This window comes from Hyperoodon ampullatus (genome assembly GCF_949752795.1).
Source record: "Hyperoodon ampullatus genome assembly, chromosome: 19".
NCBI classification, from domain to species: domain Eukaryota; kingdom Metazoa; phylum Chordata; class Mammalia; order Artiodactyla; family Ziphiidae; genus Hyperoodon; species Hyperoodon ampullatus.
Window position 1 is genome coordinate 52,282,525 of NC_136932.1, and position 27,333 is coordinate 52,309,857.

The following is a 27,333-nucleotide window of genomic DNA, read 5'->3' on the forward strand; positions in this document are numbered from 1 at the left end:
CCAGATGACATTGAGTAAAGGGAGGAAATAGCAGAGGGGCCGCCCAGGATGGGGTCCATGCCCCAGCAGCCCTGGGGGACCCCGAGTGGGGGACCTGGCAGACAGGAGAACTTCTGAGGAAAGGGTGGGCCCCTGAAGGGAGACAAGGACAGCAGGTCTCAGAGAGGCATCTGGGCAGGAAACAGACTCAGAAGCAGGATGAGAAGCAGAGAGGAAGCAGACAATTCTAATTCATAGCTGAGCCTGGCAGCAATGCCCAGGGCGCTGGCCACACTCCAGCCGGGTAAGAGCACCAGCTCGGGCCTAAAGTTTAATCAGTGGATCTAAGCCTTGGCCACAATCAGCAGCAAGGAAGGTTAGCAGAGGGAAGGAGGAGGGTGCACATGGAATCTATCTGGGGGGAAGTGGGTTCAGCACCCCTTCCCACTCCCTCAGTCTCAACAAGCCTCAAGTGAGACACCACGAAGAACTTACCAACCAGTGAGACCCCAGGATGCCTGAGCAGGGGAGGCTCAAAGCGTTCAGGTCATCCTTAGCTGAGGAGAGAGGTCTCAGCAGAGGAGCTCCAGTGCCCCCACTGTCCCCTTCAGGCCAGGCTGTTCCAGGGGTGAAGACCACATTCCCGCCCCCCAGGTGCTCTGGAGAGAGGGTGGAAAGTAGGAGGCGACAAAGGGAACCAGCTGCCCCGCATAACTTATTAGCATCTAGGTGAGATTAATCAAGCCCAGAAACCTCGAGCACACCCCTAATTAGTTGCTGCTGATAACTGTATTTGTCATGCTCTCCAATTATTCCACTGTAAATTTCAGAGTTTAATTGCACCTTGTTCTTCATGGAAGTGTCACTGTTTGCACATGCTCCCCTAATTCTTTAGCAAATTTGACAAAATTCAGCATTAAATATAGATTATCTTTAGATTTCCATAATTAACACAACCAAACTGTCTTGGGCCTAAATATTTCTCCCAGCACCATAAATCTGGCCTGTCCCCGGAACCCGGAGGGCTGCTCCCAGCTCTCCCGGCAGAGGCCGTGGTGCGAACACACATGCACATCCGCGAATTCACATGACATGCCTGTGCAGGCCTGGGGCAGATGTGTTGGGTGAGGCTTCATTGAGGGCACACACCCAGGGCCCGTTCCACCCTCAAAAGTGTAGGAGGCCCCATCGAGGCTGCTCGCTGGGGCATCTCAGCTATGTCCCAGGGCTTGGAAGGCCAGTCCAGCACCACGGCTGACCTCTGCCCCTGGCAGGTGGGCTAGAGGCCAACGGCCCAGCCTACAGTCAGGCCATAAACCACTTCACCCCATGAAGGCCAAAGGGCCCCTGGGTGACCTTTATCCCCATTGAGGCCATCCTTGATGTTGGATGTTGCGCTAGGAACATGGCCCCGGCAGACAGGAATGTCCTCTGTGCCCACCCTCTCCCTGGCACCCTCCCTGCCCAACCTCTCCTAATCCACTCTCTCCAGACTCACCAGGTGAATATATGTCCATTCGACTCTAAACATTTACCTGGGGCTCTGAGTTCAGGGGGAAGGGAGGGGAGGGAGGAATTCATGCACCGCCCCCTAACATCAGGCTGTGAATCTTTTCTACCCGCCCCCCAAACCGCAAATTAACACCCCAACAAAGCCAGCAAGGTGTCCCATTTCCAAGATGACAAAGGGGCAGCAGGGGTAGGTAGGAGAGGGCAGGAAGCCTATGCCCTCTCCAGAGCCCTCCCAGCCCTTGGCCCCTTGGAGGATCCAGATCCATATCCTGGGTTTACCCCAAGTCAAGTCCCTTCCCCAGGCTGCCTGGTTCGTGGGCAGCAGAGCCTCAGGGGTTCAACTGCCAGCCAAGCGTCATATCCCCTGCTGCAGTCATGCACACACACACGCACACACACACACATTTAGATATATACACAGATACAGAGACAAGTGGACACAAAGATGCACAGAGACACACCACCGACACCCAGGGACACACACAGACATGCAAAATCACACACTGACACACAAAGACAGGCATACACAAACAGAAACACACACCAGCCTTGTAGGAAGATGGGGACAGCCAGACAGAGAAATACTCTCTCCCCAGAAATCAGTGGCATATCCAGAACCTTGCTGTGCTGAAGGGCAAGAGCAGGCTGGGGGCTCTGGCAGACAGCTCTCCAGTCCTCTCACCCTCTTCAGAATGCTCAAAGTGTACTAGCAGCAAATTTGCAGGAAAATCAATGGCCTTTAATGAGATTTGATTTTTTTGCCCCAATGGCGGGTGCTGGGCTGGGGGTTACTGGGTGGGGGATCTCTGGGTGCAACATACAAGGAGATGGGCCCAGGCACAGCTTGCAGGGCTGGGAGGGACTGGGCAACCAGCACTGAGGAGGCTCCAGGGCCAGTAGCCATCAGGACAGGCATTGACAGAGGACCAACAGAGGGGAGATGAGGCTGCCATCCAGCCCCACCCAACCAGGCCGAGAGGGCCCCTGGGCCAGCTTGGGCGTCTTCAATGGCCAGGCTGGGTTCTGGATCTGGATCCAGGAGTCTGGATTCCCAGCCTCAGAAGGAATGAGGGACCGAGGTCCACCCAGGTCAGAGGGGTTGGCCAAGGCCAAAAACAGTGGGAAGCAGCACCGGAGAGTGGTGGTTGTACAGCTCACTCAAGGTCATTGGCTTTGGAGGGTGGAGAAAGGCAATTATTGAGCACTAGCCAGCCTCCAGGCACTTGTTATCGTCATTCTGCAGAAAACCCTGCAAGAGAGGCAACGGCCCCTTGCTCAGCTGAGGAAAGTGAGGATCAGAGAAGTTAAAGAAATTGCCCACAGCCACCCAGGCTGCAAGTGCCCAAGGCAGCACCTGACCAAGGTCTGCCAGGCCCTGAAGTCTGTGTTCCCTCAATTCATCCTGCTCGCAAGCAGCACCTCGCAGGCGATGAAGGTGCCACATCTTCACCTCTCTTCTCCTCTTCCAGCCCAGGGCTCCAAGATCCTGGGGCCATCCAGGTCAGAGCTTGGGTTCAGGCTCCAGGGTGACGGCAACTCAGGGAATCTCCTCCACAGCTCAACCCCAAATTACAAGACTTCCCCAGACACAGAAGAGAGGACACTTGTCAGGTGGAATCCTGTCTACCCCACCCCACAGGCTGAAGTTCCCTCCTTCCTTACTGAGTCATAGAAGGGATCAGAGGCCATCAACCCAAACTTAACATCATGTGCCTGAAGCCCCTGTGCCACATCCCGCCTGAGTGGTCATCTGAATGCTTGCACTCCTCCAGTGACAGGGAGCTCACTACCTCCAAAGTACCCCATTCAACCTCTGGAATCCTGTTAGACTGAGCTGCTACCTGACTCCCTGAGCCTCCTACTGGGCCCAATCCTGCCCTCTGGGTCATCGCTCTGCTCAATGAAAGCGCTTCTGTAATTTGAATACCACGGCCACTGCTCCTACCACTACCACCCACGTGCTTCCGCTCTCCTGGCTAAACACTTCCTCATTCCCTCAACTGTTGCAAACTGTCCTTCCCCATTCCCTCCCACCCACCCAACCAAAGGTGTCAGCAGAATTGTTGACTGCAGAGAGGAGTGGCAATGGATTCTTGGATATGACACCAAAAGCACAGGCAATAAAAGAAAAAACAGATGAATGAGACTACATCAAAATTTAAAACTTCTATAACAAACTAGTGATATTGCATAAAAGAGGCAGACTCAGATATAGAGAACAAACTAGTGGTTACCAGTGGGGGGAGAGAGCAGTCTAGGAATGGGGGAGAGGGAGGTACAAACTACTGGGTGTAAAATAGGCTCAAGGATGTATTGTACAACACAGGGAATATAGCCACTATTTTGTAATACTCTAAAAGGAAAGTAATCTTTAAAAATTGTATAAAAATAACATTAAAAAATTTTTAATGTAAAACTTCTGTGCATCAGAGGACACATTCAATAGAGTGAAAAGCAACCTACAGAATGGGAGAAAATAATTGCAAATCACTATCTGATGAAGGATTAATATTCAAAATATATGAAGAACTACAACTCAACAACAACATCAACAAAAAAATAACACAGTTAAAAATTGGGCAAAGGACTTGAATAAACATTTCCCCAAAGATGATTTACAAATGATAACAAGCATATGAAAAGATGCTCAGGGACTTACCTGGCAGTCCAGTGGTTAAGACTCTGTGCTTCCAATGCAGGGGGCGTGGGTTCGATCCCTGGTCAGGGAACTAAGATCTCACATGCCGCCTGGTGTGGCCAAAAAAAAAAAAAAAAGACACTCAACATCACTAATCATTAGGGAAACACAAATCAAACCCACAGTGGGATATCACCTCACACCCATCAGAATGGCTACTATCAAAAACAAACAAACAAACAAACAGAAAATAACAAGTGTTGGTGAGGATCTGGAGAAACTGGAACCCTCATGCACTGTCGGGGATTGTAAAATGGTGCGGTCACTGTGGAAAACAGTATGACGGTTTCTCAAAAAATTAAAAACAGAACTACCATATAATCGAGCAATCACACTTCTAGGGGTATATCCATAAGAATTAAAAACAGAACCTCAAAGAGATTTGCACACTCGTCGTGTTCATGGCAGCACTATTCAGCAATAGCCAAGAGATGGAAGCAAACCAAGTGTCTATCAACCGATGAATGGATAAACAAAAGGTGGTATATACATACTATGGAATATTATTCAGCCTTTAAAAAGGAAGGAAATCCTATCACATGCTACATGGATGAACCTTGAAGACATTATGCTAAATGAAATAAGCCAGTCATAAAAAAAATACTATATGATTCCACATATGTGAGTAAAGTTGTCAAATTCACAGAAACAGAAAATAGAATGGTGGTGGGGAGAGGAATGGGGAGTTGTTGTTTAATGGGTGTAGAGTTTCAATTCCGTGAGACGGAAAGATCCGCAGATCTGTTGCACAACAATGTGAATATACTTAACTACTGAACTGTACACTTAAAAATGGTTAAGGTGGTAGGCAAAAAAGAAGGAAAAAGCAAAGATTTTGGAATTAGACAAAACTGGGTGTGAGTCCCAGCTCTGCCGTTTCCTAGCTGCATGACCCGGGGCAAGTTGCCAAATGTCTCTGAGCCTCAGTCTCCCCAACTCAACAAGGACTGAGAGATTCTTACTGAGAGGGGTGCTGTGATCATTATCTCATTGACAAAGCCAGGGAAGGACCTCGAACATGGTCACTGTTGGAGGGATAAATTAGGAGGATGGGATTAACATATACACACTACTATATATAAACTAGATAACCAACAAGGACTACTGTATAGCACAGGGAACTATACTCAATATTTTGTAATAACTTATAAGGGAAAAGAATATATATCTACACACACATATATATGTATCACTGAACCACTGCGCTGTATACCTGAAACTAACACAATGTTGTAAACCAAGTATACTTCAGTTAAAAACCAAAACAGGGCTTCCCTGGTGGCGCAGTGGTTGAGAGTCCGCCTGCCGATGCAGGGGACACGGGTTCGTGCCCCGGTCCGAGAGGATCCCACATGCCGCGGAGCGGCTGGGCCCGTGAGCCATGGCCGCTGAGCCTGCGCATCCGGAGCCTGTGCTCCGCAACGGGAGAGGCCGCAGGGGTGAGAGGCCCGCGTACCGCAAAAAAAAAAAACAAAACCCGAAACATAAACAAAAAAAGACCAAAAAAAAAAACCCCAAACAAACAAACAAAACCTCCGGGCACGGCTGGAGCATCAGAACCATATTCTAGAGGCTACCCTTGTGTGGGAGCTGCTCAGGCCTCTCAGATTGGAGCTGGGGCAGCTGACAGCCCTGGACTGACTGTCCACCCCCCGCCATGCATGCGCCTACCCACCCCACCCCCCATTCTCCCTCCCACCCATCTCCTCCTGCTCTCCTTATTCCTCACTCCACCACCAACCTCCTTGGGAGCCTAGAGCACACCGAGCCTGCCCCCACCAGAGGGTCTCTGCTCGTACTTGGTGTTTCCACTGCCCAGAACGCTCTCAGAGGGCTCACCCCTCCTCTTTCTTCAGGTCTTTGCATAAAGGTCACCTTTTCAAGGGGGCCTATCCCTACCTACACTACTCAAAATGGAGCCTTCCCCCAAACTGCACTTCCATCCCCCTTTCCCTGCTCTATTTCTTGCATGACACACTATATAATTTCACTTATTGATTGTTGCCGACTCACACTCACTGCTGTATCCCCAGCTGGCATGTAGTAGATGCTCAATAAATACTTGTTAAACGACAGCATGAGCTACGCCTTGGCTGTCTGTCCTCAGAGGCCCTCTGGCCCGCCCTCTGTTCCCATCCTAGCGGCAGGGTCTGCAGCTTTAAGGACTCCCACTCCCAGGTCCTGGCAGGAGAGGTGGGAGTCCTTCTTGCCTTGCAGCCCCAGGTTCTCCAACGGCCCCTCCATCAGCCTGGGCACCGATCCTGTCCGTCAATGTTGGCCTCCGGCAGCCACACTTGGATGCCCACCCCAATCGATAACTAGCGGCGGCCATCGATCTGCCCTACGGGGTAGAGCCAGAGGAGAGGGAAAGACAGGGACATACAGGATGTGGAGACACAGCCCCAGAGAGGGAGCAGCAACAGGGACCCCCAGTGACAGGCAGACAGGATGGAGATCATCAGAAAACAGAGGCAGAGCTGAGAAGGGGAGGAAGAACCAGACCCTGGGCTAAGAAGGGTCAAGAGGCCGACACAGAGGGAGGCCCCCAAGAGAGACAGAAGAGCGGGGCAAGGAAGAGTTCTGAAGGCCTACCGTGTGCCCAGGGCATTTTCTCTCAAGCCCCAGCACAACCCTGGGAGAAAGCCCGTTTGGGCACCATTTTACAGGGAGGAAACTAAGCTGAGAGGTTCAGAAACTCAGCTAAGGCCTGAGCCTTTAGATGTGGGAGCGGAGCCAGGATTTAAACCCAAGTCTGGGTGTCTCTAGGACACATGCCACCCACAGCAGCCCTGAGCTGTCACTCTGGCCTCCCAGCCTGAGCATAACACCCACAACTGAGCCGGGAGCTGGTGGAGGTGCTCCCGCACTGGGATGACCCACTTAGAGGTTGTTGAGATGGTTGGGAAGAGGTGGAGTGGGGAGACAGGGTGGGGTGCTGCATGGGGGAGGGGCCTGGTGTTCGGGTGAGGGAGGGTGGCTGTGTGCAGATGTGGCTTGGCCTCCTGAGCAGCAGCCTCCTGGCGGACGCTTGGGCTGCAGGTCCTCTCCTGCCAACCCCAGCTCCCCACCCCCCTCCCTTCCCTCCTTCCCTCCCTCCCAAACCCTTCGGACTGCCGCACCAGGACCTGGGGCCCGTCACTCAACCCCTCAGGGTCTATTTCCTGTCTATAAACCAAAGGTAGTAACAGTGCCCACCCCGAAGCATCGTAAGGATGAAAGGAGATGAGGCATGTAAAACCGCTAGCGCATGACACATACATCATAAACATTCGTCCCATCACCACCATCATCATCATCATCATCATGATCATCATCATCACCCTGCTGCCGGCACACCGCTTGCGGGTCCCGTACTCACCATGGCAAGACTGTCGTGTACGTGTATTGGTCTCAGGGCTCTGACTTAAACAAGATCCAGCCCCTGGCAGTGTCTGCCCTGCAGCTAGTACCCCCATCTACAGGAGGGGCATCTGTGCAAGGCCTGGATGCAGATGGGTCTCAGCGGGGCTGAGGGCTGAGGGGTTCTGCAGAGCATCCCCTCAGCCCTCGATTAGCTTCTTTGTTTCAGAGAATCAAGAGCAGCTGTGGCTGGAGGACCATTTGCATCTTGCCTCCTCTGAAAGGTGAAAGGTCAGGGCCAGCTGGAAACATGCTGAGAGGTTTGCGCCCCCACCCCACCACAGAGAAGAGGACGGGGAGGCAATTAGTCTCCCATCTCAGGACCTATTTGCTTGTTCATTCATGGTTTTTAAACCCCCAGTATGTGCCTGACCCTGTGCTGGGACCCGGGAATACAAAAGGAGTAAAGCTAACTCCTGCCGCATAGTCTAAAGGAGGGGAGTGGGTGTTCCTAGGCAGTGGGAGGGGCTTAGTGTCTGCAGAGGCCTGTGGGGACCAAGGGACGGGGAGGCCTGTAAGGCTGCTTGCAAGAAGGGACCAAGCCCGCTGTCTTACTGTCTCCCTCGTTTGCTGACTTGTGTCTCATTTTCTTCTTTCTGAAGGAAACTGTTCAGCCCACGGACGTTTTTTTGAGGTGACAGATAAACCACAAAAGGTACCACTTTTTAGAGTCTCCCTTCTGACACCCACAAACCTCAGCAAAAAGCAGGGTGTCTGAGGCGGACCAGGTGGCAGGAGAACGCGGAAGGGGCCAAGTTCAGCCAGACTGCTGAGTTTGGGGGCGGGGTGTGGGAAGCCCGGGCCCAGCTCCTCCTCCCGGCCCGCCGCAGCTGGTGAAGGGTGTCCTCTGAAATGGAATATTGTGACAGAGAGGGCACGCAGGGGGCAAAGGACAGGCATTTCCATAAGAATCCTTCTTGGAGCGTAGTGGAGGGGAACCTTGTTTAGAAGCAGCCTTCCCGGAGCCCGAGGTATAAACCTCCCAGTCCCAATTCAGTGACCAGCCCCACTCCCTTTCCCAGTCTGGGCAGGAAACTGGGACAATTAACTGGGGCAAAGTTCACGCCCTTTCCTGCTTCTTTGACCCTAATGGTCCTCAGGGCTCTGGCCCTGTTCCCCTACCCCAGTTGGCTAAAGAAAGTCCTGCGGTTTAAAACGATAATTCTGAGAGCAGCGGTTGTTCCCTGTAAAATAACAACAACGGCGGTAGAGAGTTTAGCGATTTACCAGGCTGTGAGTATCGTGTCCCCATTTTACAGAACTGAATAAATGTCCTAGAGGACGGCGACTTGCCTTAGGTCATCCAGCTAGGAAGAGGTGGGTCAGGATGAGAACCCAAGATCAAGCTGTGTTCACACCGAGTCACGGGAGATTCGAGATTCGAAAGGAAGGAAGCAGCGGCCAGGCTGGGATGCAGTGGGGATGAGAGGTTGATGGGGGAGGGGAGAGGAAGGGCAGCCTCAGGCGCTCCACCCCCTGACCAGGCCCCCAGGACCTTGGGGGGAGGGGACAGTGACAGCCTCCCAGCCAGTGGACACCTCTCTCCCACATAAAACTCTCTGTATGTGGGTCTGAACACAGACCCAGGAGTGGAGAGCAGGGAGCTCTAGGAGGCACCTCCCCCAGCAGGATGAGCTGAAGACCACCAGGGAGGTGTTAATGAAACAGAGAAGCTGCGAATAGACCCCGGAGTGATTCCAATCTGACACCTCCACCCAGCCCCCACCAGTAATGAGCTGGGACCTGCCCTTCTCCCCAGAGAGGGGGACTCCTTGGGCATCTCTGTAGCTTCTGATGCCTCCTTTGATCATCATCATCATTATTCTTATCACTGTCATTACTTTCACTGACATAAAAAAGCTCACATTTATTGAGCACCTACTGTGTCGCCGGCACGGTGCTAAGTCCTTTTTATACATCCAATCGTTAATGCTCACAACGACCTCTATGATAGGTACTGTTCCTATCTCCATTTCACAGATGAAGAAACTGCGGTTCAGTCAGGTTAAGTGATTGGCCTGAGGCAGACCCAATATTTGGACCCAGGACTGTCTGATTCAGAAGTGTGTGTGTGTTTTTTTCTTTTTTTAAATTGATGTAGAGTTGATTTACGATGTTGTGTTAATTTCAGCTGTACAGCAAATTCTTCCCCATATTCTTTTCCATTATGGATTATCCCAGGACACTGAATATAGGTCCCTGAGAAGTGTGTTCCTAATGCTTTCGCCACTGGGCCTCTGACTAGACCCACACAGTCCTCAGCAGGAAGGTGGGAGGGGTGTCTGGGGAGAGGCTGGGGAGCCCAAACCTTGGGGCACTGGGGACGGGCCCACACCTCCACGAAGGGAGGTGTGTGTGTGTGGCCCCGGGGCTAGAGCCGGCCTGGTGAGTAAAGGCAACACCGTGTGTCCTGGAAGTTCCAGAACTGGGAAGAAAGAAGAGCAGGATCCCAGGCCTCCCAGCCTCCGGTCTCCCTGGGTGCTCTCGCTGGGTCTCCTTTCCAACTGTGTGCAGTAAGAGTTGGGCCAGGGGGCTCTGAGGAAGGACCTCCATCTCTGCTCACTGCCTGGGGAAGGGGATGGAGAGGAGTGTTGGCTGGGGGGCCTGAAGTAGTGGGCTGGGGGTGCTAGGAAGACCCCTGCCTCCCGGCGCAGGAGGAAGGGGCTGAGCAGCTCTGAGAGTAGAGTCCCATGTTTGTAAACATCATTAATCAGGGATTAGCAGATGGGCATGCTAACTGCACCTGTGGAAGCCAGAGACCTCAAGGTTGATTACATTTACAAACTGTGGGGCTCCCTGGCGCCTGGCCCTGCAGGAGTGGGGAGGGGGTCGAGTTCAGGACCCCAGCCTGGGGGTGGGTGCTGGCAATTAACCTCCTGCCAAAAAAAGAAAAAGATGCCAGCCCTGGAGGGGGCAGGGGTGCTGGCCACAATTGAGCTGCTCTGGGAACACCAACCTTCTGAGACCTGTCCCCTCTTGGCTGGGGGACCCTGACAAAGGAGGGTCCTGCAAATGTCATTTCAACCCCCGCCCCTCCCCCAACTCCCTCTGTTCTTGGCGGTAAACCATTGTATTGTATATTGCAGCTGAAAGGGACCCTAGAGCCTATGGGGAAATTGAGGCCAGGTTGGTAGGAGGGCAGAGCCCAGTGCCCTGACCTCTAGGTTGGCCCCCAGGCGCTGTGAGAACACCTTGAAGTCTGAGGGCATGGGGCTGAGGGCTTTACGTGCACAATCTCATAATGATCCATACCACGATCCTCCAAGGTGGACACTACTGTCCCCATTTACAGATGAGGAAAACCAAGGCTTGGAAAAGTTAAAGGACATGTCCACATTTACACCACTAGCAAGTGTCAGGCTTGGAACTCAAAGCAAACACTGCTGAACAGCCAAGGTCATGTTCTCAGCCACCACTGTGCTCTCCTCTGGCTGCATCCCGACCTTGCCACCCTTCATACCCACGGCCACAGCCACCCCAGCTCCTGGGCTTTTAACCGCGCTTGCTGAGCTGAGCAGCCTCTATGAAGCCAGCACCCGAGGCCACGTGCAAAGAGAATCAGGCCTCATCCTTGGCCTTGGGGCCTCAGGTGCATTTTCTTCGTCTTGGGAGTGCCTGGTTTGCATGACATAACTACACACCTATGTGTACCTGGCAGGTAATTATGGCCTCAGTTCCCTTTGGTCCAAGTGAACCTGTCTTCCCAGAGGACAGCCAGCCTGCTGCCCAGCGGGTGAAGCAGGGAGGAGCCTCCTGGGCCTGGCTGTCTGCCCAGGGGAGTGGCCCTCTAGGTGGCCCAGACCACTGGGAATCAGAAAGCTGATGAACAGCAGGCCCAAGGCAGGTTAGATAGGGTTCCAGACACCACGGAGGAGTCCGTGGGAAGGAGGGGGCTCTGGACCCAAAGGACACCAAACCCCAACTTCTAGGTTCCATGCTGGGTTTAGTTCTAGAGAGCAGAACTAAATTCTGTACCTGCACAGGCAGTGGAGCACCAGGACACCTCAGTTTGTTGTCATCAGGTCTATTAGTCTGGGTTCTCCAGAGAAACAGAACCAATAGGAGATATATATATATATATATATATATATATATATATATATATATACACACATCCACGTACAGATACACACTATGTATGTTATAAGGAATTGGGTCATGTGATTATAGAGGCTGACAAGCCCCAAGTTCTGCAGGGTGGGGCTAGACACCCAGGAGAGCTGATGATGTAGTCCCCATCTGAAGGCCAGCCAGCTTGAGGCCCAGGAAGAGGCCATGTTTCAGTTCCAAAAAGCAGGGAGAATCCTCTTACTTGCAGAAGGGTCAGCCTTTTTGTTCTATTTGGGTCTTCAACTGATTGGGTAAGGCCCATCACACTGGGGAGGGCAATCTGCTCTACTCAGTCTACCAATTTAAATGCTAATCTCATCCAAACACACCATCACAGAACCACCGAGAATAGTGTTTGACCAAATATCCAGTCACCCCATGGCCCAGTCAGGTTGACACATAAACTGAACCCTCACATCCAGGTTTGTATTATCATGTGCCAGTCCTGGGGTGCACAGCCCTGTAGTTTACAGAATACTTTTTATTTTTACAACCTCCCTATTGGGGATGGGGTAGCTGGAGCAGGTAGTGATGGCACTATCCCCATTTTACAGATGAGGAGACCAAGACACCATCCAGATAGGAAGCCACAGAGTCAGGGCTGGATCCAGCATCTTCTGAAGAACCTTGGGGACAGGTGAAAGGTTGCTTGGCCCAAACTTTTCAGGCATGCACTCAAAAGCATAGGTGTGAACGATTTGGAAACAGCTGGACACCTGCGGGTGGTTTGAGAGCCAGTGATTCTCGAACTGGTTGCACGCTGGCATCAGCTGGGGAACTCTTAAGAAATGCTGGTGCCTGGCACCTTCCCCAGAGATGCCGATCCAATCAGCCTGGTGCCTCTGGGCACCTGGGCTATTAAAGTGATGCCCCCACCCACCCACTCCCTGATCCCAGGACACTAAGGCACAGCCACAGGTAAAAACCACACCAGGCTCTTGGTCAAGAGTGCAGCAGGGATATGGGAGGTGGTGCAGCACCCCCAAGATGGACACGTGCCAGCAGAGGTCAGAGCCTGTGTGGCAGTCAGGGACAGAGCTCAAGGGGGGACCCGGGCAATGGAGATCTATGGCGTTTATGAAGGGATTTCTTCCTCCTTCTTGAGAGGAATAACTTTGAATTTAAAGCCATCTTAGGCATTTTTAAAACAAATTCAAATGTCTTTCTAAACTGGCATCACCATTAGAATTCCAAGATAAATCCATTCCACAGAGAAAAGGGCAGTACTACTTACCAAGCACCTATGATGTGTAAGGCACTGAGTTCCTATCACCCTCTATGTCCTCCCGGCCACCCAAGGAGGTATGATTATCCCCCTTTGACTGAGAAGGGGGCCGAGGTGCAGGTGGGTAAGGAAATGGCCAAGGTCACACAGCATCGGGATCCACACCTAGGGCTGCTGTCCTCCAGATCCATGCTCCAGAGCACTGGTTCTCAACTAGGAGCGATTCTGTCCCCCAGGGGACACGTGGCAGTGTCTGGAGACATTTTTGGTTGTCACAACTAGGGGGAGAAGGGTGCTACCAGCAACTGGGCCTCTGGGCAGAGGTCAGAGATGCTGCTAAACGTCCTACAATGCACAGGACAGGCCTTCGCAAGTTACCCAGCCCAGAATGTCAGTATTGCTGAGGCTGAGAAAACTAGTGGTTCCCAGTCTGGGCTGCACATGAAACCCATCTGGGAAGCTTTAAAAATTCAGATGTTCATGTTGCACACTGACCAATTACATCAGGCTGGGAGGGGTGGGTCCCCAGTGTCACTTGTTTTTTAAAGCTTGCCAGGTGGTTCCAGTGTGCAGCCAACACTGCTCTACGTTACTTATCCTAGTGACCTCTGTTCCACTTGTGGGACCCTGGGGCAGGAGTACCAAAGTTGTCCGGGTTGTACAATAAACAGCAATGCTGTGAGGTCCTCACCACCTCCCAGACTCAAAGGCCAAGGCTCTGGTTCAGCGGGTCCCTCCACAGAGGCAGACTGACTGGTGACTCACCCATGGGGGTTATTGGTGGGCCAGTCGGGTGGGAGGTATTTGCTGATCGTTCCCCTGCCTCTGGGTGGGGAGGGAGGGCCACAGCCAGGAATCTCCCCAGGTGGCTGTGAAAGCGTCCCGAAGACTATGGACCAAAGAGCGAGGCTGCCACCTAATGGAGAAATCAGATATAATGGCTCACTGGTTGAGGGCCTGCTGGATACTAGGTGATGTTTTACTGGATTCTCACAACAGCCCTGTGATAGAGGTGGAGACAAGGGCCCCGAGACACAAAAAGATGAAGCCACGATGAAGCCACGTGCGCAAGGCCCCAGTAGGGCAGCGTTTGAGCCTGGATTAGCACCTGTCTGGCCCACAAGAGAGCCCCGGGCTTCCCTCTACATTCTCACGCTGGTCCCAGAGGAAGAGGACCCCTGGACTGGGCCGCTTGATTCCCTTCTGATGTCTGAACTTCCCCTTGACTTCCAGGCAGGGCCTGGAAAGAAAGAGACCCTCTGTCCTAGCACAGCCTGGAAATTAACAAGCTGCCATCTCCCATTGCAAGTCCAAAGCCAAAACGGGAAACAACTTCCTCTGGTCTCCACCACAAAGCTCCCAGCCCCGGGAGAGCGGTTTATCAACATGGGTGCACGTACTCAGGCAAGAAGGCAAGAGACCCCGGCACACTCAAGCGTGTGGATGTGTGTGCCCCCACAGCACACACACACCTCGGACGGTCCAAGGCAGCCCCCGTCTTGCCTCTCCTTTTCTCATCACGAGGACAGTCCTGGGTGCTGAGCCACTCTGGGCACTTCAGACGAGGCCGAGGGATCTTGGGGGTCTTGAAGAGGTTGCTCTCTCTTCCCTTCCACTGGGAAACCCTTCCTCTGGCTGCAAATGGAGTGAAGAAGAATTCCTGCACAGACAGAAGGACAAGGATGGAGAAGCGGAGGGACCACGTGCCAGGCACTCCCTCACTTCGTCCTCAAGAGGATGTAGGTATTTTCCTCATTTGGCACATAAAGCAGCAGAGACACACAAAGACTGAGAAACTTGTTTAGGATGAACCAGCTGTACATGTGTGATTAAAGGGAGAGAAGTAAGGGGAGTGGAGACTCACCTGCAGCCACGGAGACATTTAAGGATTCGAGTCCAGGAGGCAGCTGCCGGCCGGGCCGGATGTTAAGCAGAAGCTGGCAGGAGGCCTGCACCTCCCGGGACAGACCAGAGCCCTCGTTCCCTGCAGGGTACGGGGGCCAGAGGGTTAGGGAGGCCCCAGCTGTTCACACAGGCACTCAGAAAATGCATGTCTGAGCACAGAAAAGCAGGGGCATCTACCTACCCAGCACTAGAAGAGTAGGCCGGTCCCAGAGGAACTCCAAGCAATTAGTGATGGGGATCTCAGAAGACAGGGAGATCTCAGGCCCCGGGCAGCCCACCGTGCCAGCCACGAGCCAGCCCTGCCGGGCTTTGGCCTGAAACAGGGAAGAAGAAATCATGCTCTAGCTCACCAAACCTCCATCAGAGCCCCGGCCTTGCCCATATATTCATTCCCTCGTTGAGCCACCAGATTCAGTCAATAGTTATTAAGCACCTAGAATGGGCAGGTTCTGTTCTAGGCACTCGCATAAGGCAATGAACAAAACAGGCCCAAATCCCAGCCTCGTAGAAGGGTGGTCAGGGAAGGCCTCACTGAAGTGACATTTGAATGCAGACCTGAAGGAGGTGAGGGAGCACCATGTAGACATCTGGGGGAGGAACATTCTAGAAAGAGATCAGTAAGTGCAAAGGCCCAGAGGCGGGTGCTTACCTGGCATGCATGAGGAAGAGCAGAACAAGGTGGCCAGTGGAAAGGTAGCCACTGAGACAGGAGAGGAAACAAAGGGCCACGTGAGGTAGGACCTCAAAAGCCACTGGAAGGCCTTTGGCTTTTACTCTGAGACATGTAAAGGCTTTGAAAGGTTTTTGAGCAGAGAACTAGTAACATGGTCTGACTTATGTCTCTACAGAATCACTCTGCCTATGTTGAGAGCCACTAGCAGAAACAAGCAGACCAGTTAGGTTTCTGCAATGATACAGGCTAGAGATGATGGTGGCTTGGACCAGAGTGGTAACAGTGGAGATGGTGAGAAATGGTGAGAATGTGGAAATAACATCAAGGTAAAAACAAAAGGATATGCCAACAGGTAGGACATGGTGACAGTAGGAAGAATCAAGGAGGGTGCCAAGGTACTGGGGCCTAAACGACTGAAGGCATGGAGGAGTTGCCATCAATTGAGCTGGGCAAGTCTGCAAAAGGAACAGGAACAACATTTGGAAATCTTGTTTGAAATGACCATAAGACACAAAAAAAGAGCTGTTGAGCAGGCAACTACATATGTAAATCTGAGGTTCAGGAGCAAGATCCAGGAGGGATACAAGTTTGGGAGGCATTCGAATATAGATGGCATTTAAAGCCATCAGATTGGATGCGACCAACAAGAAATGAATATATACAGAAAAGAGATCCAAGGTCTGTGACTTGGGAGCCCTGGGAGAGGATGGTCAGGGAAGCTGCTAAATACAGGGCAGTACTGCCCCCTTGTGTCCAGCAAGGGAAGCACAGCTGAAGAAAAATGTGTATGGACCAGAAAAGGGGTTTTATTAATACTTAGGTTTGCCCCTTTCTTCTTAGATATCGAAGTGGTTTTTTTGGTGGTGGTGGTGGTTTTGAGGGTTTCTTTTGTTGCTTTGTTTCTTCGCTTGTGGGAGGGACGAGGGGAAAGGCATGGACTAGTCCCTGTTCAGGTTGCCTTTCAAGCCGCGCCCCTCCTGGAGGAACCAGGAGCCACCTGTTCCTCACAGCTGAGCATTTACTGAATACCTGCTTACTGGGCAGTGAGGCACTGCGTAAACCCGCAGGAGGAGCAAAGAGGTACGCCTCGGAAGGGAGTGCGGTAGAAGTCCCTAACATCAGATTCTGCTCCGTGCGTGTGTGTTTTCCTTTTTTTTTGGCCGCGCCGCGGGGCATGTGGGATCTTAGTCCCCGACCGCGGATGGAACCCGCGCCCCCTGAATTTGAAGCGCGGAGTCTTAACCACTGGACTGCCAGGGAAGTCCCACCATGTGTGGTTTTTAAAACTCCGGATCCTTCTCTTCCTAAAGGGATTTAGAAGGATGTAGGAAGCGATACCAACACGCCCCCTTCTCTCCCTTTCGTCCATCAGCTGCTAGCTGGGGGCCCTTGGAGAGACTTAACTTGGCTCATTTCTTCTCCTTTACTGACACCCCGCCCCCCCTCCTTCTCCGCGCCATTACCTGTAAAAAACCGGCCAGGTCATCAGTGGAGAACACGTCCATCACCTCCATAGCCCCGGCGCTGGCCTTGCTGACTACAGGACTGAGCGGGCAGCTGAAAGGTTTCCCCATGCCACCGTATGAGGCTGGGTAATCTCAAGCCCGGTGCCGTGCCCTCCCGCCAGCCCCCAAGAGTTAGGGGTGAGAATTTTGGCATTGGGGAGGCCTGGCTGAGGGACCACCCAAGGGTCAAGGTGCTTAGGAACTCGGCTGCGCCTCCAAATTGGGGCACACGGGGAATAAGGGGAGGCCATGCCTGTTTCTCCGGCTGGTGATGACTTTATCCACTCCGAGAAAGTGAGCGGAGCGCAGCACGGCCCCAAGATTCCGGGGATCCTGTAGCCCCTCGAGGACGAGCCACAGCTGCTGGGGGTCGTCTCCTGGCCGAGCCTCCCCGGCCTCAGCCCAGGGCCGGGGCCGCAGCGGGCTCACTTCCATGCAGACGCCCTGGTGGACCTGGTAGCGGCACAGGACGTCCAGCTTCCGCCGTCTGGGCCGCAGAACCGGGATGTCCCGCGCCTCAGCCGCGCGCAGCAGCTCGGCCCGCTCCCCCTGCAGCCTGGACCTACCGGCCTGGAGCAGGAGCCGGGCCACGCGGCGGCGGGCGGCCCGCAGAGCCAAGAGACACGGGGACAGGCCAAACAGAACCTCCAGCCCCCCGGCCGGCCGCGGAGTCGGCGCCAGGTCATCCAGGAGCAGGCGGCTTAGCTCCTCCCCGCCGGGCCGCTCCCCACGCCCCGCCGCTTGGGAGAAAGGACGCGTGAGGAGGCGACCGCAGCAATGCCAGGTCGCGCCCCCGACGGCCGAAAGCAGTGCCATGGTCGATGCCCCAGCTGCGTCCTCAGGAGTGGTCAACCCCGCCGGGGCCCGCTCCCAGGCCCCGAAAGCGGGTGAACGGGACCCGAAGGCTGCTCCCGGCCCACCCCCTCAGATACAGGAAAGGCCAGCATTCCCAGTCGGCTGCTGGGCAGAACCCGGCCGAGGAACCTAGACAGGCCCCTCCTGGCCCCCACGTGAACCACTCCGCTTCCGCGTTCGGACGGCCCCGCCCCCGGCCTGGAGCCGCACGGCGCATGCCCACAGCGCCCCCTGCAGGGCCGGCTGAGCGACGACCTCCACCGCCCAGTCACTGGCCCGAGGGGTGCTCGCCGCTGAGCTGACCCTACCGTGGGCTGCGTCCTGCACCCTACAAGGTCCCAGGAGGCTGGAGGAGCTCATTCACCCTAGTACCAGCAAAGGACACTTTAAGGGGATGTGTTGGCTTCCCTATTCAACCTGGTTAGTCGTGGTGACTCCCTCCCCGCATCCCGTCCTCCACCAGGCGCTGGTGACTTTCCTCAGAAGATTCTCCTACAACCAGCCCCTCCTCTACACCTCCATTGCCTGTCAAACCATCGGCACCAGTCAGCAGGACCCCACCAATAACTTCCTGTGCCGTGGCGCTGATTCTCTAAGTGACAGCTCTGTGCCTGACCGGCACCTGCTGACAAACCAACCGATGCCCTTGGCCCACAGGTAATGGCCAGACTCCTTGCTCAGCACTCAGACCCCCGGGGGATCCAGGCAAGGAGCTACCTTTTCAGCCCTACCTCACTCCTGCACTAAGTTCTGTGCTGTTCCCACAATACTGCGTGCTCTCCCGGGCCTCCCGGCCTTGCAAGCCCTGTTGTCTTCTTTTCTGGCAGGCAAACTCCTACCCATTTTCAAGACCCAGCCCAAAGGTAATCCACACTCCAGGAGCGATGCCCCCAATCCACCCACCTTCCCACTCTCCTGGAAGAAACTCCGAGACACAACCATTCCTGATCACAGGAAGGGGGAAGACCTGAAAGACACTTCTGAAGCCAAGGTAGGTTGTCGCAGTTTTTCTTTTTTAATGATCACAGTGAAACCCACATGGGAGGCAGGCCCTGGTACTCTGCTGCCATAGAGTGGAGTGAGGACCCCACCGGGGGCTGAGAAGCCACAGTGGGGCTGGAGAACTGGGACGGGGAATAGATGGGGTGGGGGTGGGATGCAGGGAAAGGAGGAAGCCCAGAGCCCCGAAAGCCATTCAGATGGAAGGTGAGGGCTTTCCTCTGCTGCCCATCCTGAAGGGACGGGGGTGGGGTGCAAGAAGATAGGGGAAAGCCCCACTTTTGGCCACAGCCCCTTTCCCAGGTCAAAGGGAAGAGACCAAGGACAGCAAACAAAGGCCAAGGAGCCCAAGACGGAGACCAAGAATGAATCAGCAGGGAAAACAATCAGGGACACCACCTCCTCTCCCCTGCCCATTTTTCAAATTCGGTGGAAACAATTTGACAAGATTATATGAAACCTCAAACAAGTTTTCTAGCCCCTGCTGGGGGTGGGGAAAGGAAGTGGAATCCAAGGGTCCAGAAATCAACACCCCAAATCCAGAGGCAGGTGCCAAGCCTTGAGGGGCAGGGAGGGAAGGAGGAGCTCCCCACAGGAAACTAGGTCACCTGCTCCGTGGGCCTCATCTGGATGTCTCCGATCTGCGGAAGGCACAAGGCTTGAGGCAGCCAGGACACTCTCCCCACCCCCTTAAAGCCTCCCTGCTCTTCTCTGGGGACGGTTGGGCTCCTCCAGGGGATGGACATCCAAGGCCAGACTCACCTGGACGTGTGGCGGGGTGCTGAGGACATAGATGACAGCCTTGGCCACATCCTCAGGTTTGAGACACTGAGAGCACCAGGGGAAAGGGGTGAGATGAGGGCAGGATGGATCCAAGTCCCCTCCCACCACTGAGGTCCTCTCCAGCACCTCCATTCCCACCGCCACCCTGCAGGAGGGGTGACAGGCTGGCTAGAAGGGCAAAGTCTAAAGGCCAGGGTTCCCTCTGCCTTCATTTAGGAAGTGAATGGCTTCACTGGGCCCCACCTCCATGTGTTCATAGGTGGCAGCTGCCTTCTCAGGGTCGTTGTCATGGAGTTTGAAGGCGAATTGTGTCTCCACCACTCCTGGAGAGATGCACTGGGCCAACAGAGACAGCCTGCTCAGGAGCTGAGCCCCAGTCAGAGGCCAGGCCTTGGGGAGGTTGCAGAGAAAGGATGGAAGCCAAAGGGCCCCAGCTTCACAGTGATGGCCGCCCGATGTCCAGCAGCCACCTCCTCCCTCCAAAGCTGCCATTGGGGATTATCCGAGTGACTGCTATCAGCTACAGAGCCAGTACTATAAGCCAGGGCAGTTTTACAAAGTGGTGTCCCTTAAAACCTCATAACATGACAGGTATTATCATCTCCATTTTACAGATGAGAAGACTGAGGCTTGGAGAGGTTGAGCGAGTCACCCAAGGTCATACAGCCTTCAAGGGAAGAGCCCAGAGTCCCACTTTCCAGCCGTGGTTTCCCACAATCCCTTGCTTTCCCTTAGTCTCACCCCACCACGTTCCCTTCAGGTCACCCGCCTCCCACCTCAAAGTCCGAGAAATGCGGGAACTCAGGTACTGAGCAGGGCCATGCAAGTAGCAGCAGAGCCCAGTAGATGTGGGCCCAGTACAGACTCGGGAGCTCTAAGCAGCACAGCCAGGACATGGGCCCCCGGGCCGCGAGTGTGTGGGGTGAGCAGGCCTGTGCCTCCCAACCCCCACCAGGGCCAGGCCACCCCTCACCGTGGCTCGGATGTGGGTCTGGGCCTCCCGAAGCTCTTGCCTCAGCCCCTCTGTCAGCGCAGTGACGGCGTACTTGGTAGCACTGTAGAAATGGGCCACAGACTGGGGTGGCACTTGGTGGCCAGACATGCTGGGTGGAGGGAGGGAAGGGGAAAGGAGAGATTGAAGCAGTGCCCCCTGCTGTACCAGCCAACCCCACCCCCTGGACGCCTTCTAAACGGGACCTCCAGAGGCCATCCTCATGGCCACTGGCCCAGCTTCTGTAATTCAAGCAGCTCCTGTGAGCCCCACTCTTCCTAGAAGTCCTCCCTACGCCGACCCCAGCATTCACTCTCCAGTCCACGCAGGTTGTCAAAACTCTCTCGATTTCATCTGTGTGTTCGCTGATGTGGTTCTATTGGGAGATCTGTGGGACAGAGGGGACTCCCCAGTGACAGAGACTGTGCAGTCTTTGTGCCACGAGGTGAGGTTCATGCTGCGGCCTGAGGAATGGAGAACCTCAGTCCCAGGAGAGCCCCCAGGCTTCAGCTGCAATGGGGCTGAGCTACCCCTTTCAGCCAACTAGGGGCTGGCATTTGACACATACTATTCTTCCCCTCACCACAGTCGTGCCATTTGGTTATTAACTGGGTATTAAATCCCTGTTTTACCACCCAGGAAACTGAGGTCCAAAGAGGTCAAATGAGCCGCAGCCCATCACCCAGCTGGGAGGGCGCGTGGTGATCTGAACTCCGGCCCTCGGCCACCGGCCTCACCTGTTGATGTTAATGATGTGCCCGTCATCCACCTTCCGCTCCCTCATGGACTGGTAGGCCTCCCGTGTGCAGATGCTCAGGGCCAGCACGTTCACCTGCAGGCCAGAGGGGCAGTGGGGTGTCTCCAGCTTGGGCCCATCTGAGCAGGTGATGGAGCCACAGAGCACCCTGGGGTGGCGTGGGGGGCGTGTGGCATCCAAAACAGAGTCCAGATCCTACCAGAGACCCATGAAGGGGACAGGTCACCTGGCTTTAGGTTCCTCCCCCTCAAGCCTCCAGCCCCAGCTGACAGCAGAGGAAGCACCTCTCCCTGGACGATGCCCCCCAAACGCACCCACAACCCAGGAACCCTCCTTGTCTTGGCCGCCTCCTGTGCAAACAGCAGGACCTCTACCTTAGGGAATCATCTCCTTTCTTCTCCAAACGCCCTACTCTTCTCTGGGACAGAGTCACTGGCTCGCCTCTCTCCTAAACAGCCTAAAATCCTTCCAAAAAAGACTTTAAAAATCTCTCCTCAGGGGCTTCCCTGGTGGCGCAGTGGTTGAGAGTCCGCCTGCCGATGCAGGGGACACGGGTTCGTGCCCCGGTCCGGGAAGATCCCACATGCCGCAGAGCGGCTGGGCCCGTGAGCCATGGCCGCTGAGCCTGCGCATCCGGAGCCTGTGCTCCACAACGGGAGAGGCCACAACAGTGAGAGGCCCGTGTACCGAAAAAAAAAAAAAAAAAAAAAATCTCTCCCCAGGACAGATCGTAGCCTCTCCCCACCTTACCCACTGCTCTCTGTGCCTTTCCTGTCCCTCCCTTGAGACCACAGTGGACAGGAGAAGGCCTGATCCTCCTTCATCCTGCGCCTTCCTTTAACCTCTCTTCCATCTGTAAGACTAGGCACAGAGACTCTTCAGAGGGTGGGGTAACTTGTCACAGGATGGCAAGGGACGTCCCAAGGGCATGGGGGCTTCCTGCCTTCCTTGGCCCCCTCCCACTCCTGCTCCTCTGGCAGAGGTGACCCCAGATCCCCGCCCTTCCTGGAACAGAGGCCTGAAGAGGTGTTGCTGCTCTAAAGCTCCTGCCCAGCCCCACCCCTTTAGCCTCACCCACGAGGACAAGCAGCGATAAAGCTTTCAGCAGGTCTTCGCTCGCTCTCTCCTCTGGGGAAGAGAGGAGACCAGCCGGGAGATTAGATGTTTCTCTTTATCGGGTGTCAGAGCCAGGCATCAGGACAAATACTCTCGGTGTAAACCTGCCCCAGCATTCACGGCAAGACATAAGAGGTTTCCAGCCCTGCTTCTGGTCCTCTTAACAATGTGGGTTTCTGAGGCAGAGAACTGAGCTCCTGAGGACGGATGGATGGAGTAAGAGAAACAGATCCCCTTGGGCCAGGGGAGTGGATTCTCCTAGGTATAGGGGCCAGGGGTTCCCTGTGTGTCTAATGATGTGGTTCTATTGGGAGATGCCTCATAAGACGATCCTAAGAGAATTACATAGTGTTCAAGCTGAAAGGGGTCTTAGGGATTTAATATATGTGCCTCACTTTACAGATGGGTAAGCTGAGGCCCAGGTTTAAAGACTCCCTTACTGCAGGTGACGACCACAACCCGGATCTCCCAGAAGGCTCTCTGAGGGCAAAGGCAGTGCTTCATTTCCCGTTTATTGTTTCAACTTTCATCGCATATTTCTGGGCCCAAGCACCTGTTAGGCGCTAAATCTATTGTGCGCACATGTGAAAAGGACTGTGAGGGGAAAGAAGCATCCCATTTACACATGCTTTCAACTTCTCAGAATATTTTCATACCCCAATATTGCCTCACAATACAGTCTAGAAGTTGAAAACCCATGTCCTGAAGGCTGTGTTTGGTCCACACATGGTTTTGAAACATTTTAAAATTCACTTCCAATATGTATTGGAAGGTTTCATATATTCAAAAAATATCTGTGGAGTGTTTGCAGGCTGAGGCTATGACAGAGAGTAAAACAGACAAAACTCCTTGCCCTCCTGGAGCTGAGGTTTTGGTGAACGGGAGGGGTGAGGTTCCACATGAAAATCTAGGTCCTCTCTGCTCTCAGGTCATAGGATCTGCCCGCACTGCCCAGACTGCAGCGCAGCCACCCCCAGACATCCATGTGCTTTCTCATATGACCCACCTCCCTCCTTTATGTACTAACCCAGCCCCAGGGGACACTGGAGTTTGTGACCCCAGATATTGATGGTCTAGGTGTGTTTCATCCCAATTAAATGTGACAAGACTGAAGCTCAGACAGCGTAACTACCTGCCTGAAGCCACATAGTTACTGGCGGGGCTGAGTGAGATCATCTTCTTCATCTCCTCTCTCTCGGTCCCTATTCTTCCTGTAAGACCATGGTCCCAAGCACTCAGCACAGTGCTGACACTTGGGGACGTTCAGACAGCCGTTCTTTCTCCTATCCATATCTCTTCCAATAGAAGGAAATCAGCCTAGACTTGAAGAACTGCCCCCAGGGGCTCAAAGGAAAGAAGAATGTAAAAGATACGGCCATTCATCCACTCTCTCTCCTTCCGGGGAGGAGAAGCAGGGGACAGTGCCCCAGGTAGGAAACTGAAGGCCCCTCTCAGTAGATGTCTATCCCCAGCAGCACCCTGGCTCCTGGCTCTCCGCTCTTCTCCCAGCCTCTCCCCCATCCCTGTCACCCCCAGCCACAGGCCTGCAGCCCTTACATTGAACATGTCCTTCCAACCGCTGGTGCTGCCTGAGAGCAGGGTGTCAGGCCGGGCCAAGCCGGCGTTGTTGATACAGATGTCCACGCCGCTGTGCTGAGAGCGGACCGCCGAGAACATGGAGAGGATGTCCTCCTCATTTGACAGGTCACATCTGTAGGGCATCAAAGTCCCGGGGTAGCCTGCACTCTTACATTCGGCAGCCAGTTCCTATGAAACCCAACAGGGGTCTAACTGAGGTGAGCCGCTCACTCCACGCCTCCCCACCCAGAGATAACCTCCCACCGGTGTCACTGCTCACAGAACCCTCGCCTTTGGCAGCCACCTTGCAGCCACAGAGATGTTGGGACTGCCTATCCCCAAAGCGTGTCCTCTTTGGTCAGAGTCCCGGGGTTGGGGGGGTGGGTGGTGAGAGCCGGGAGGGAGGGGGAGGCTGAGATCATCCATGGAGGAACCTGAGGGATAAACTCGAGTCTTCAGGTCTAAAAGGGGAGGAGGGCTGGGGCTGTGAGCGTGTCAGAGAAGGGGCCCAGGGACCCTGGGAGTGGAGTGATATCTCTTTTCTGACTCTCTCCCCAAAGGAACACACCTCCGCTCATAGGGGAGATGCAAGCCTCCCCCAACCCCCTGCTGCTTCTGCTGGTGCCAAGAGTCACTGAGCTGGTTACACCAGGGCCTCGATTCTCTCCTCTCCCATCACTCCATCCAGTCCCTCCCGGCAGGGCTTATATCTAAACTATCGCCCTCCCTCCACAAACTGCAGCCAGTTGGCTCAGGGTCCTCACACGTACTTTTCAGCTGAGCCCAACTGCCAGTCTCCCCTCACTCCGCCTATAGCAAGGGTCAGAAAGTCAGGACGGATTCTTTCTCTCTGACCCACAGTGCACCACCCTCCACCCCAAAGTTTCTCTGGGTACTGTGAGCCAAGGCAGGTGGCAGGTGACATTGGGTGCCCCTGTGCATCGCCAGGGTCCTCAAGACACTGAGGATTCCTGAGAGAGAAAGATCTGAGAAAGACGGGCCATTGAGAGATGGCTATGAGGGAAGCTGCCATTCAGAATCAGGGAGAAAACAAGCTACGTGGTAGCCTTGGAGGCCAGTGACCGACCGGGCACCTGAGCCTCGTGAAGGTGACTACGTACATGTGTGGGAGGGAGAGGGTTGGCGGGTGCAGGGTGCCCTAGAGGAAGGCCGGCTTGGCCAGCTGCCCGGGAACACCTTCCTTCCCCCAGACCAAGCGGAGAGTAAAGGGCCGGGTCAGGTGACCTAGGAAATTCTTTTCTGCTTTAACTTTCCAAGAGTTTAAGAGGTACAGTCCTCAGGGACCCAGAAGTCCCCTTTCACCTACTCACGACCACCTCAGGAAATAGGGCTTCTGATTGTAGGAGGCCAGAACTCAAATTTTGTTTTCGTATCGATGAATGAGTGAATCAACCAATCCATAAAAGCAGACTGTGGACAAAGAAGCCTGGAATTCTCCCCTCCCCTGGCATGCAACTTCTCCCTTCCTCCTCCAGACTCAAAGCCCTGCAGCAAAGCCAGAATGGAGGGGCTCCCTGTCACCGCCTTCTGTGCCCTACCTGTCCTCATCTACCCTCGTGACCAGCCTGGGGATCTCCTTTGGGCTCAGGGACCCCTTTCCTGGCTGGTTTGGGGTCGGGAGGTGGTAGGAAGAGAAGGCAAGAGTGGCTTTAGAATTAGGGAATCAAGTGGTCTAATCCCTGGTCTGATCCTCTAGGCTCCAAAGTGCAGGCTGGGCCCTGAGCGCCTCAGGATAGGAGAAAGGGAGGGGGAGAGTGGGGCAACAGTATAGCCAGGTGACCTTGGGACTATCTAGGAGGCTATAAAGTGCACCTTTGGTCAGCGGCAGGGCGCCGGGGCGGGGTGGGGGGGACACCGTCCTCCTTCCGGTACACCTTCCCGCTGTGCCCCCACCCAAGGCCTCCTCACCCTCTCCCAGCCCAGGGACTTTGAGCAAGAGTGGAGATAAAGCTAAGCACTAGCCCAATCCCTGAGAGGGGTCTTGCCAGGGGCAAATCCAAAGTGATCCTATGACGGAAATTTCTTGTATTCTTCCTCCCTGCTCACAACTCTTGGGGCTCCCAACCCACGTTAAGAGAAAAACCAGGAGGTTCAGTTCCAAAATGCTTTGTCCCCCAGGGCTCACATGTTCAATGCCCTATTTCACCTAGTCAGTCCCACCTGGGACAGTGAGATTGAAGAAACGTCTACCTATATATCCCATTCGTCCCTTACGTCCATCGGTAGGAGCTAACCCTCACATTTCGGGGGAAGATGAAGCTGAGCCTCTTCAGAAAAGTTCCACTCCCACCCCAACCCCATTCGCAGTCCTGGGTGAAAATGATCATGATCAAAACCTCACTGCTTGGCTTTGTGGGCTAGGTCTGGGGACCAGAGGAAGCAATCCAGTAGCCAACTTAGCCACTGAGGCAGGAAACTTTCTTTCCTTCTCCCTGGCTTAGCCCCTGATCTCTGGCTTCTCCCTTCCTCAGCCAACCCGGGCATGCAGGTCGGGGAGAAGGAGAAAGATGCCAGTGAGTCAGAGAGTTGGTATACTGGAGGAGAGGCCGTCAGGAGAAAAGGGTCCTTAAAAGACTGGACTTTGAAAAGCGAAGGTGGAGTCCTGCCCTGAGGGGTCCAAAAGCAGCCTCCCCTCCACCTAGGCATCCGTTTCTCTTGCCCCTGAGCCTGCTGCAAGTGACCCTGGGGTGGCGGGCAAGTGAGGGCAGCGTGACAGCTTGGCTCCGACCACTCCCCATCCCCCACCTGGACCCTAGCCCGGCAGAAACGACGTCACCCAGAGCGACCCGTTCCCCAGCAGGGCATTACCTCGATGTTGCCCACGGTGCGGGCACAACCCACCACCTTCAGTCCCTGCTGGACCAGGGCTCGGGCCACGGCCGCGCCGACGCCCCCCGAAGCTCCCGTCACCAGTGCCAGCCGGTCACGCCACCGCTCCATGCCGGCCCTGGCCAGGGTCCCGAGCCGCCCGCCCACCTCGCTTGGGGAGACAAGCACTTGGATCGCAGAGCTCCGCCCCGGGTCGTAGGGGCCCGGCCCCTCTCTTGTCACCACCGCGGCAACCGCCGCCGACCAGCCCCAGTCAGAGCTGCGCCTGGACCTGCCTCCGCCCCCGGCTCCACCCTCCGCTGCTCCGCAAATGGCCACATCCCGCCGGAGAACCAACAGCGGCCTGGCCACCCCGCCCCCTGCGCCTGCAGCGAGGGCACGGCCCCGCCCAGTCTGCG

General features: G+C 54.6%; 2 protein-coding genes across 2 annotated transcripts; both read right to left on the bottom strand.

Moving 5' to 3' along the window:
- Positions 1-14,267: 14,267 nt before the first annotated feature.
- Positions 14,268-17,822, bottom strand: MRM1 (mitochondrial rRNA methyltransferase 1; the record flags this gene model as incomplete). Its single annotated transcript, XM_079726106.1, has 5 exons — positions 14,268-14,583; positions 14,788-14,907; positions 15,010-15,142; positions 16,965-17,058; positions 17,260-17,822. The coding sequence occupies 5 exons, from the start codon at positions 17,820-17,822 to the stop codon at positions 14,441-14,443; spliced, it is 1,053 nt and encodes a 350-aa protein (XP_079582232.1). The 3' UTR covers positions 14,268-14,440.
- A 1,637-nt stretch (positions 17,823-19,459) lies between these two features.
- Positions 19,460-27,082, bottom strand: DHRS11 (dehydrogenase/reductase 11; the record flags this gene model as incomplete). The annotated part of the gene is made up of 7 exons (XM_079726435.1): positions 26,915-27,082; positions 24,065-24,274; positions 21,372-21,466; positions 20,617-20,746; positions 19,887-19,979; positions 19,623-19,688; positions 19,460-19,501 (listed from the first exon to the last, which is right to left on the bottom strand). Exons 1-7 carry the CDS (start codon positions 27,044-27,046, stop codon positions 19,460-19,462), a joined length of 768 nt encoding a protein of 255 aa, XP_079582561.1. The 5' UTR covers positions 27,047-27,082.
- Positions 27,083-27,333: the final 251 nt, after the last annotated feature.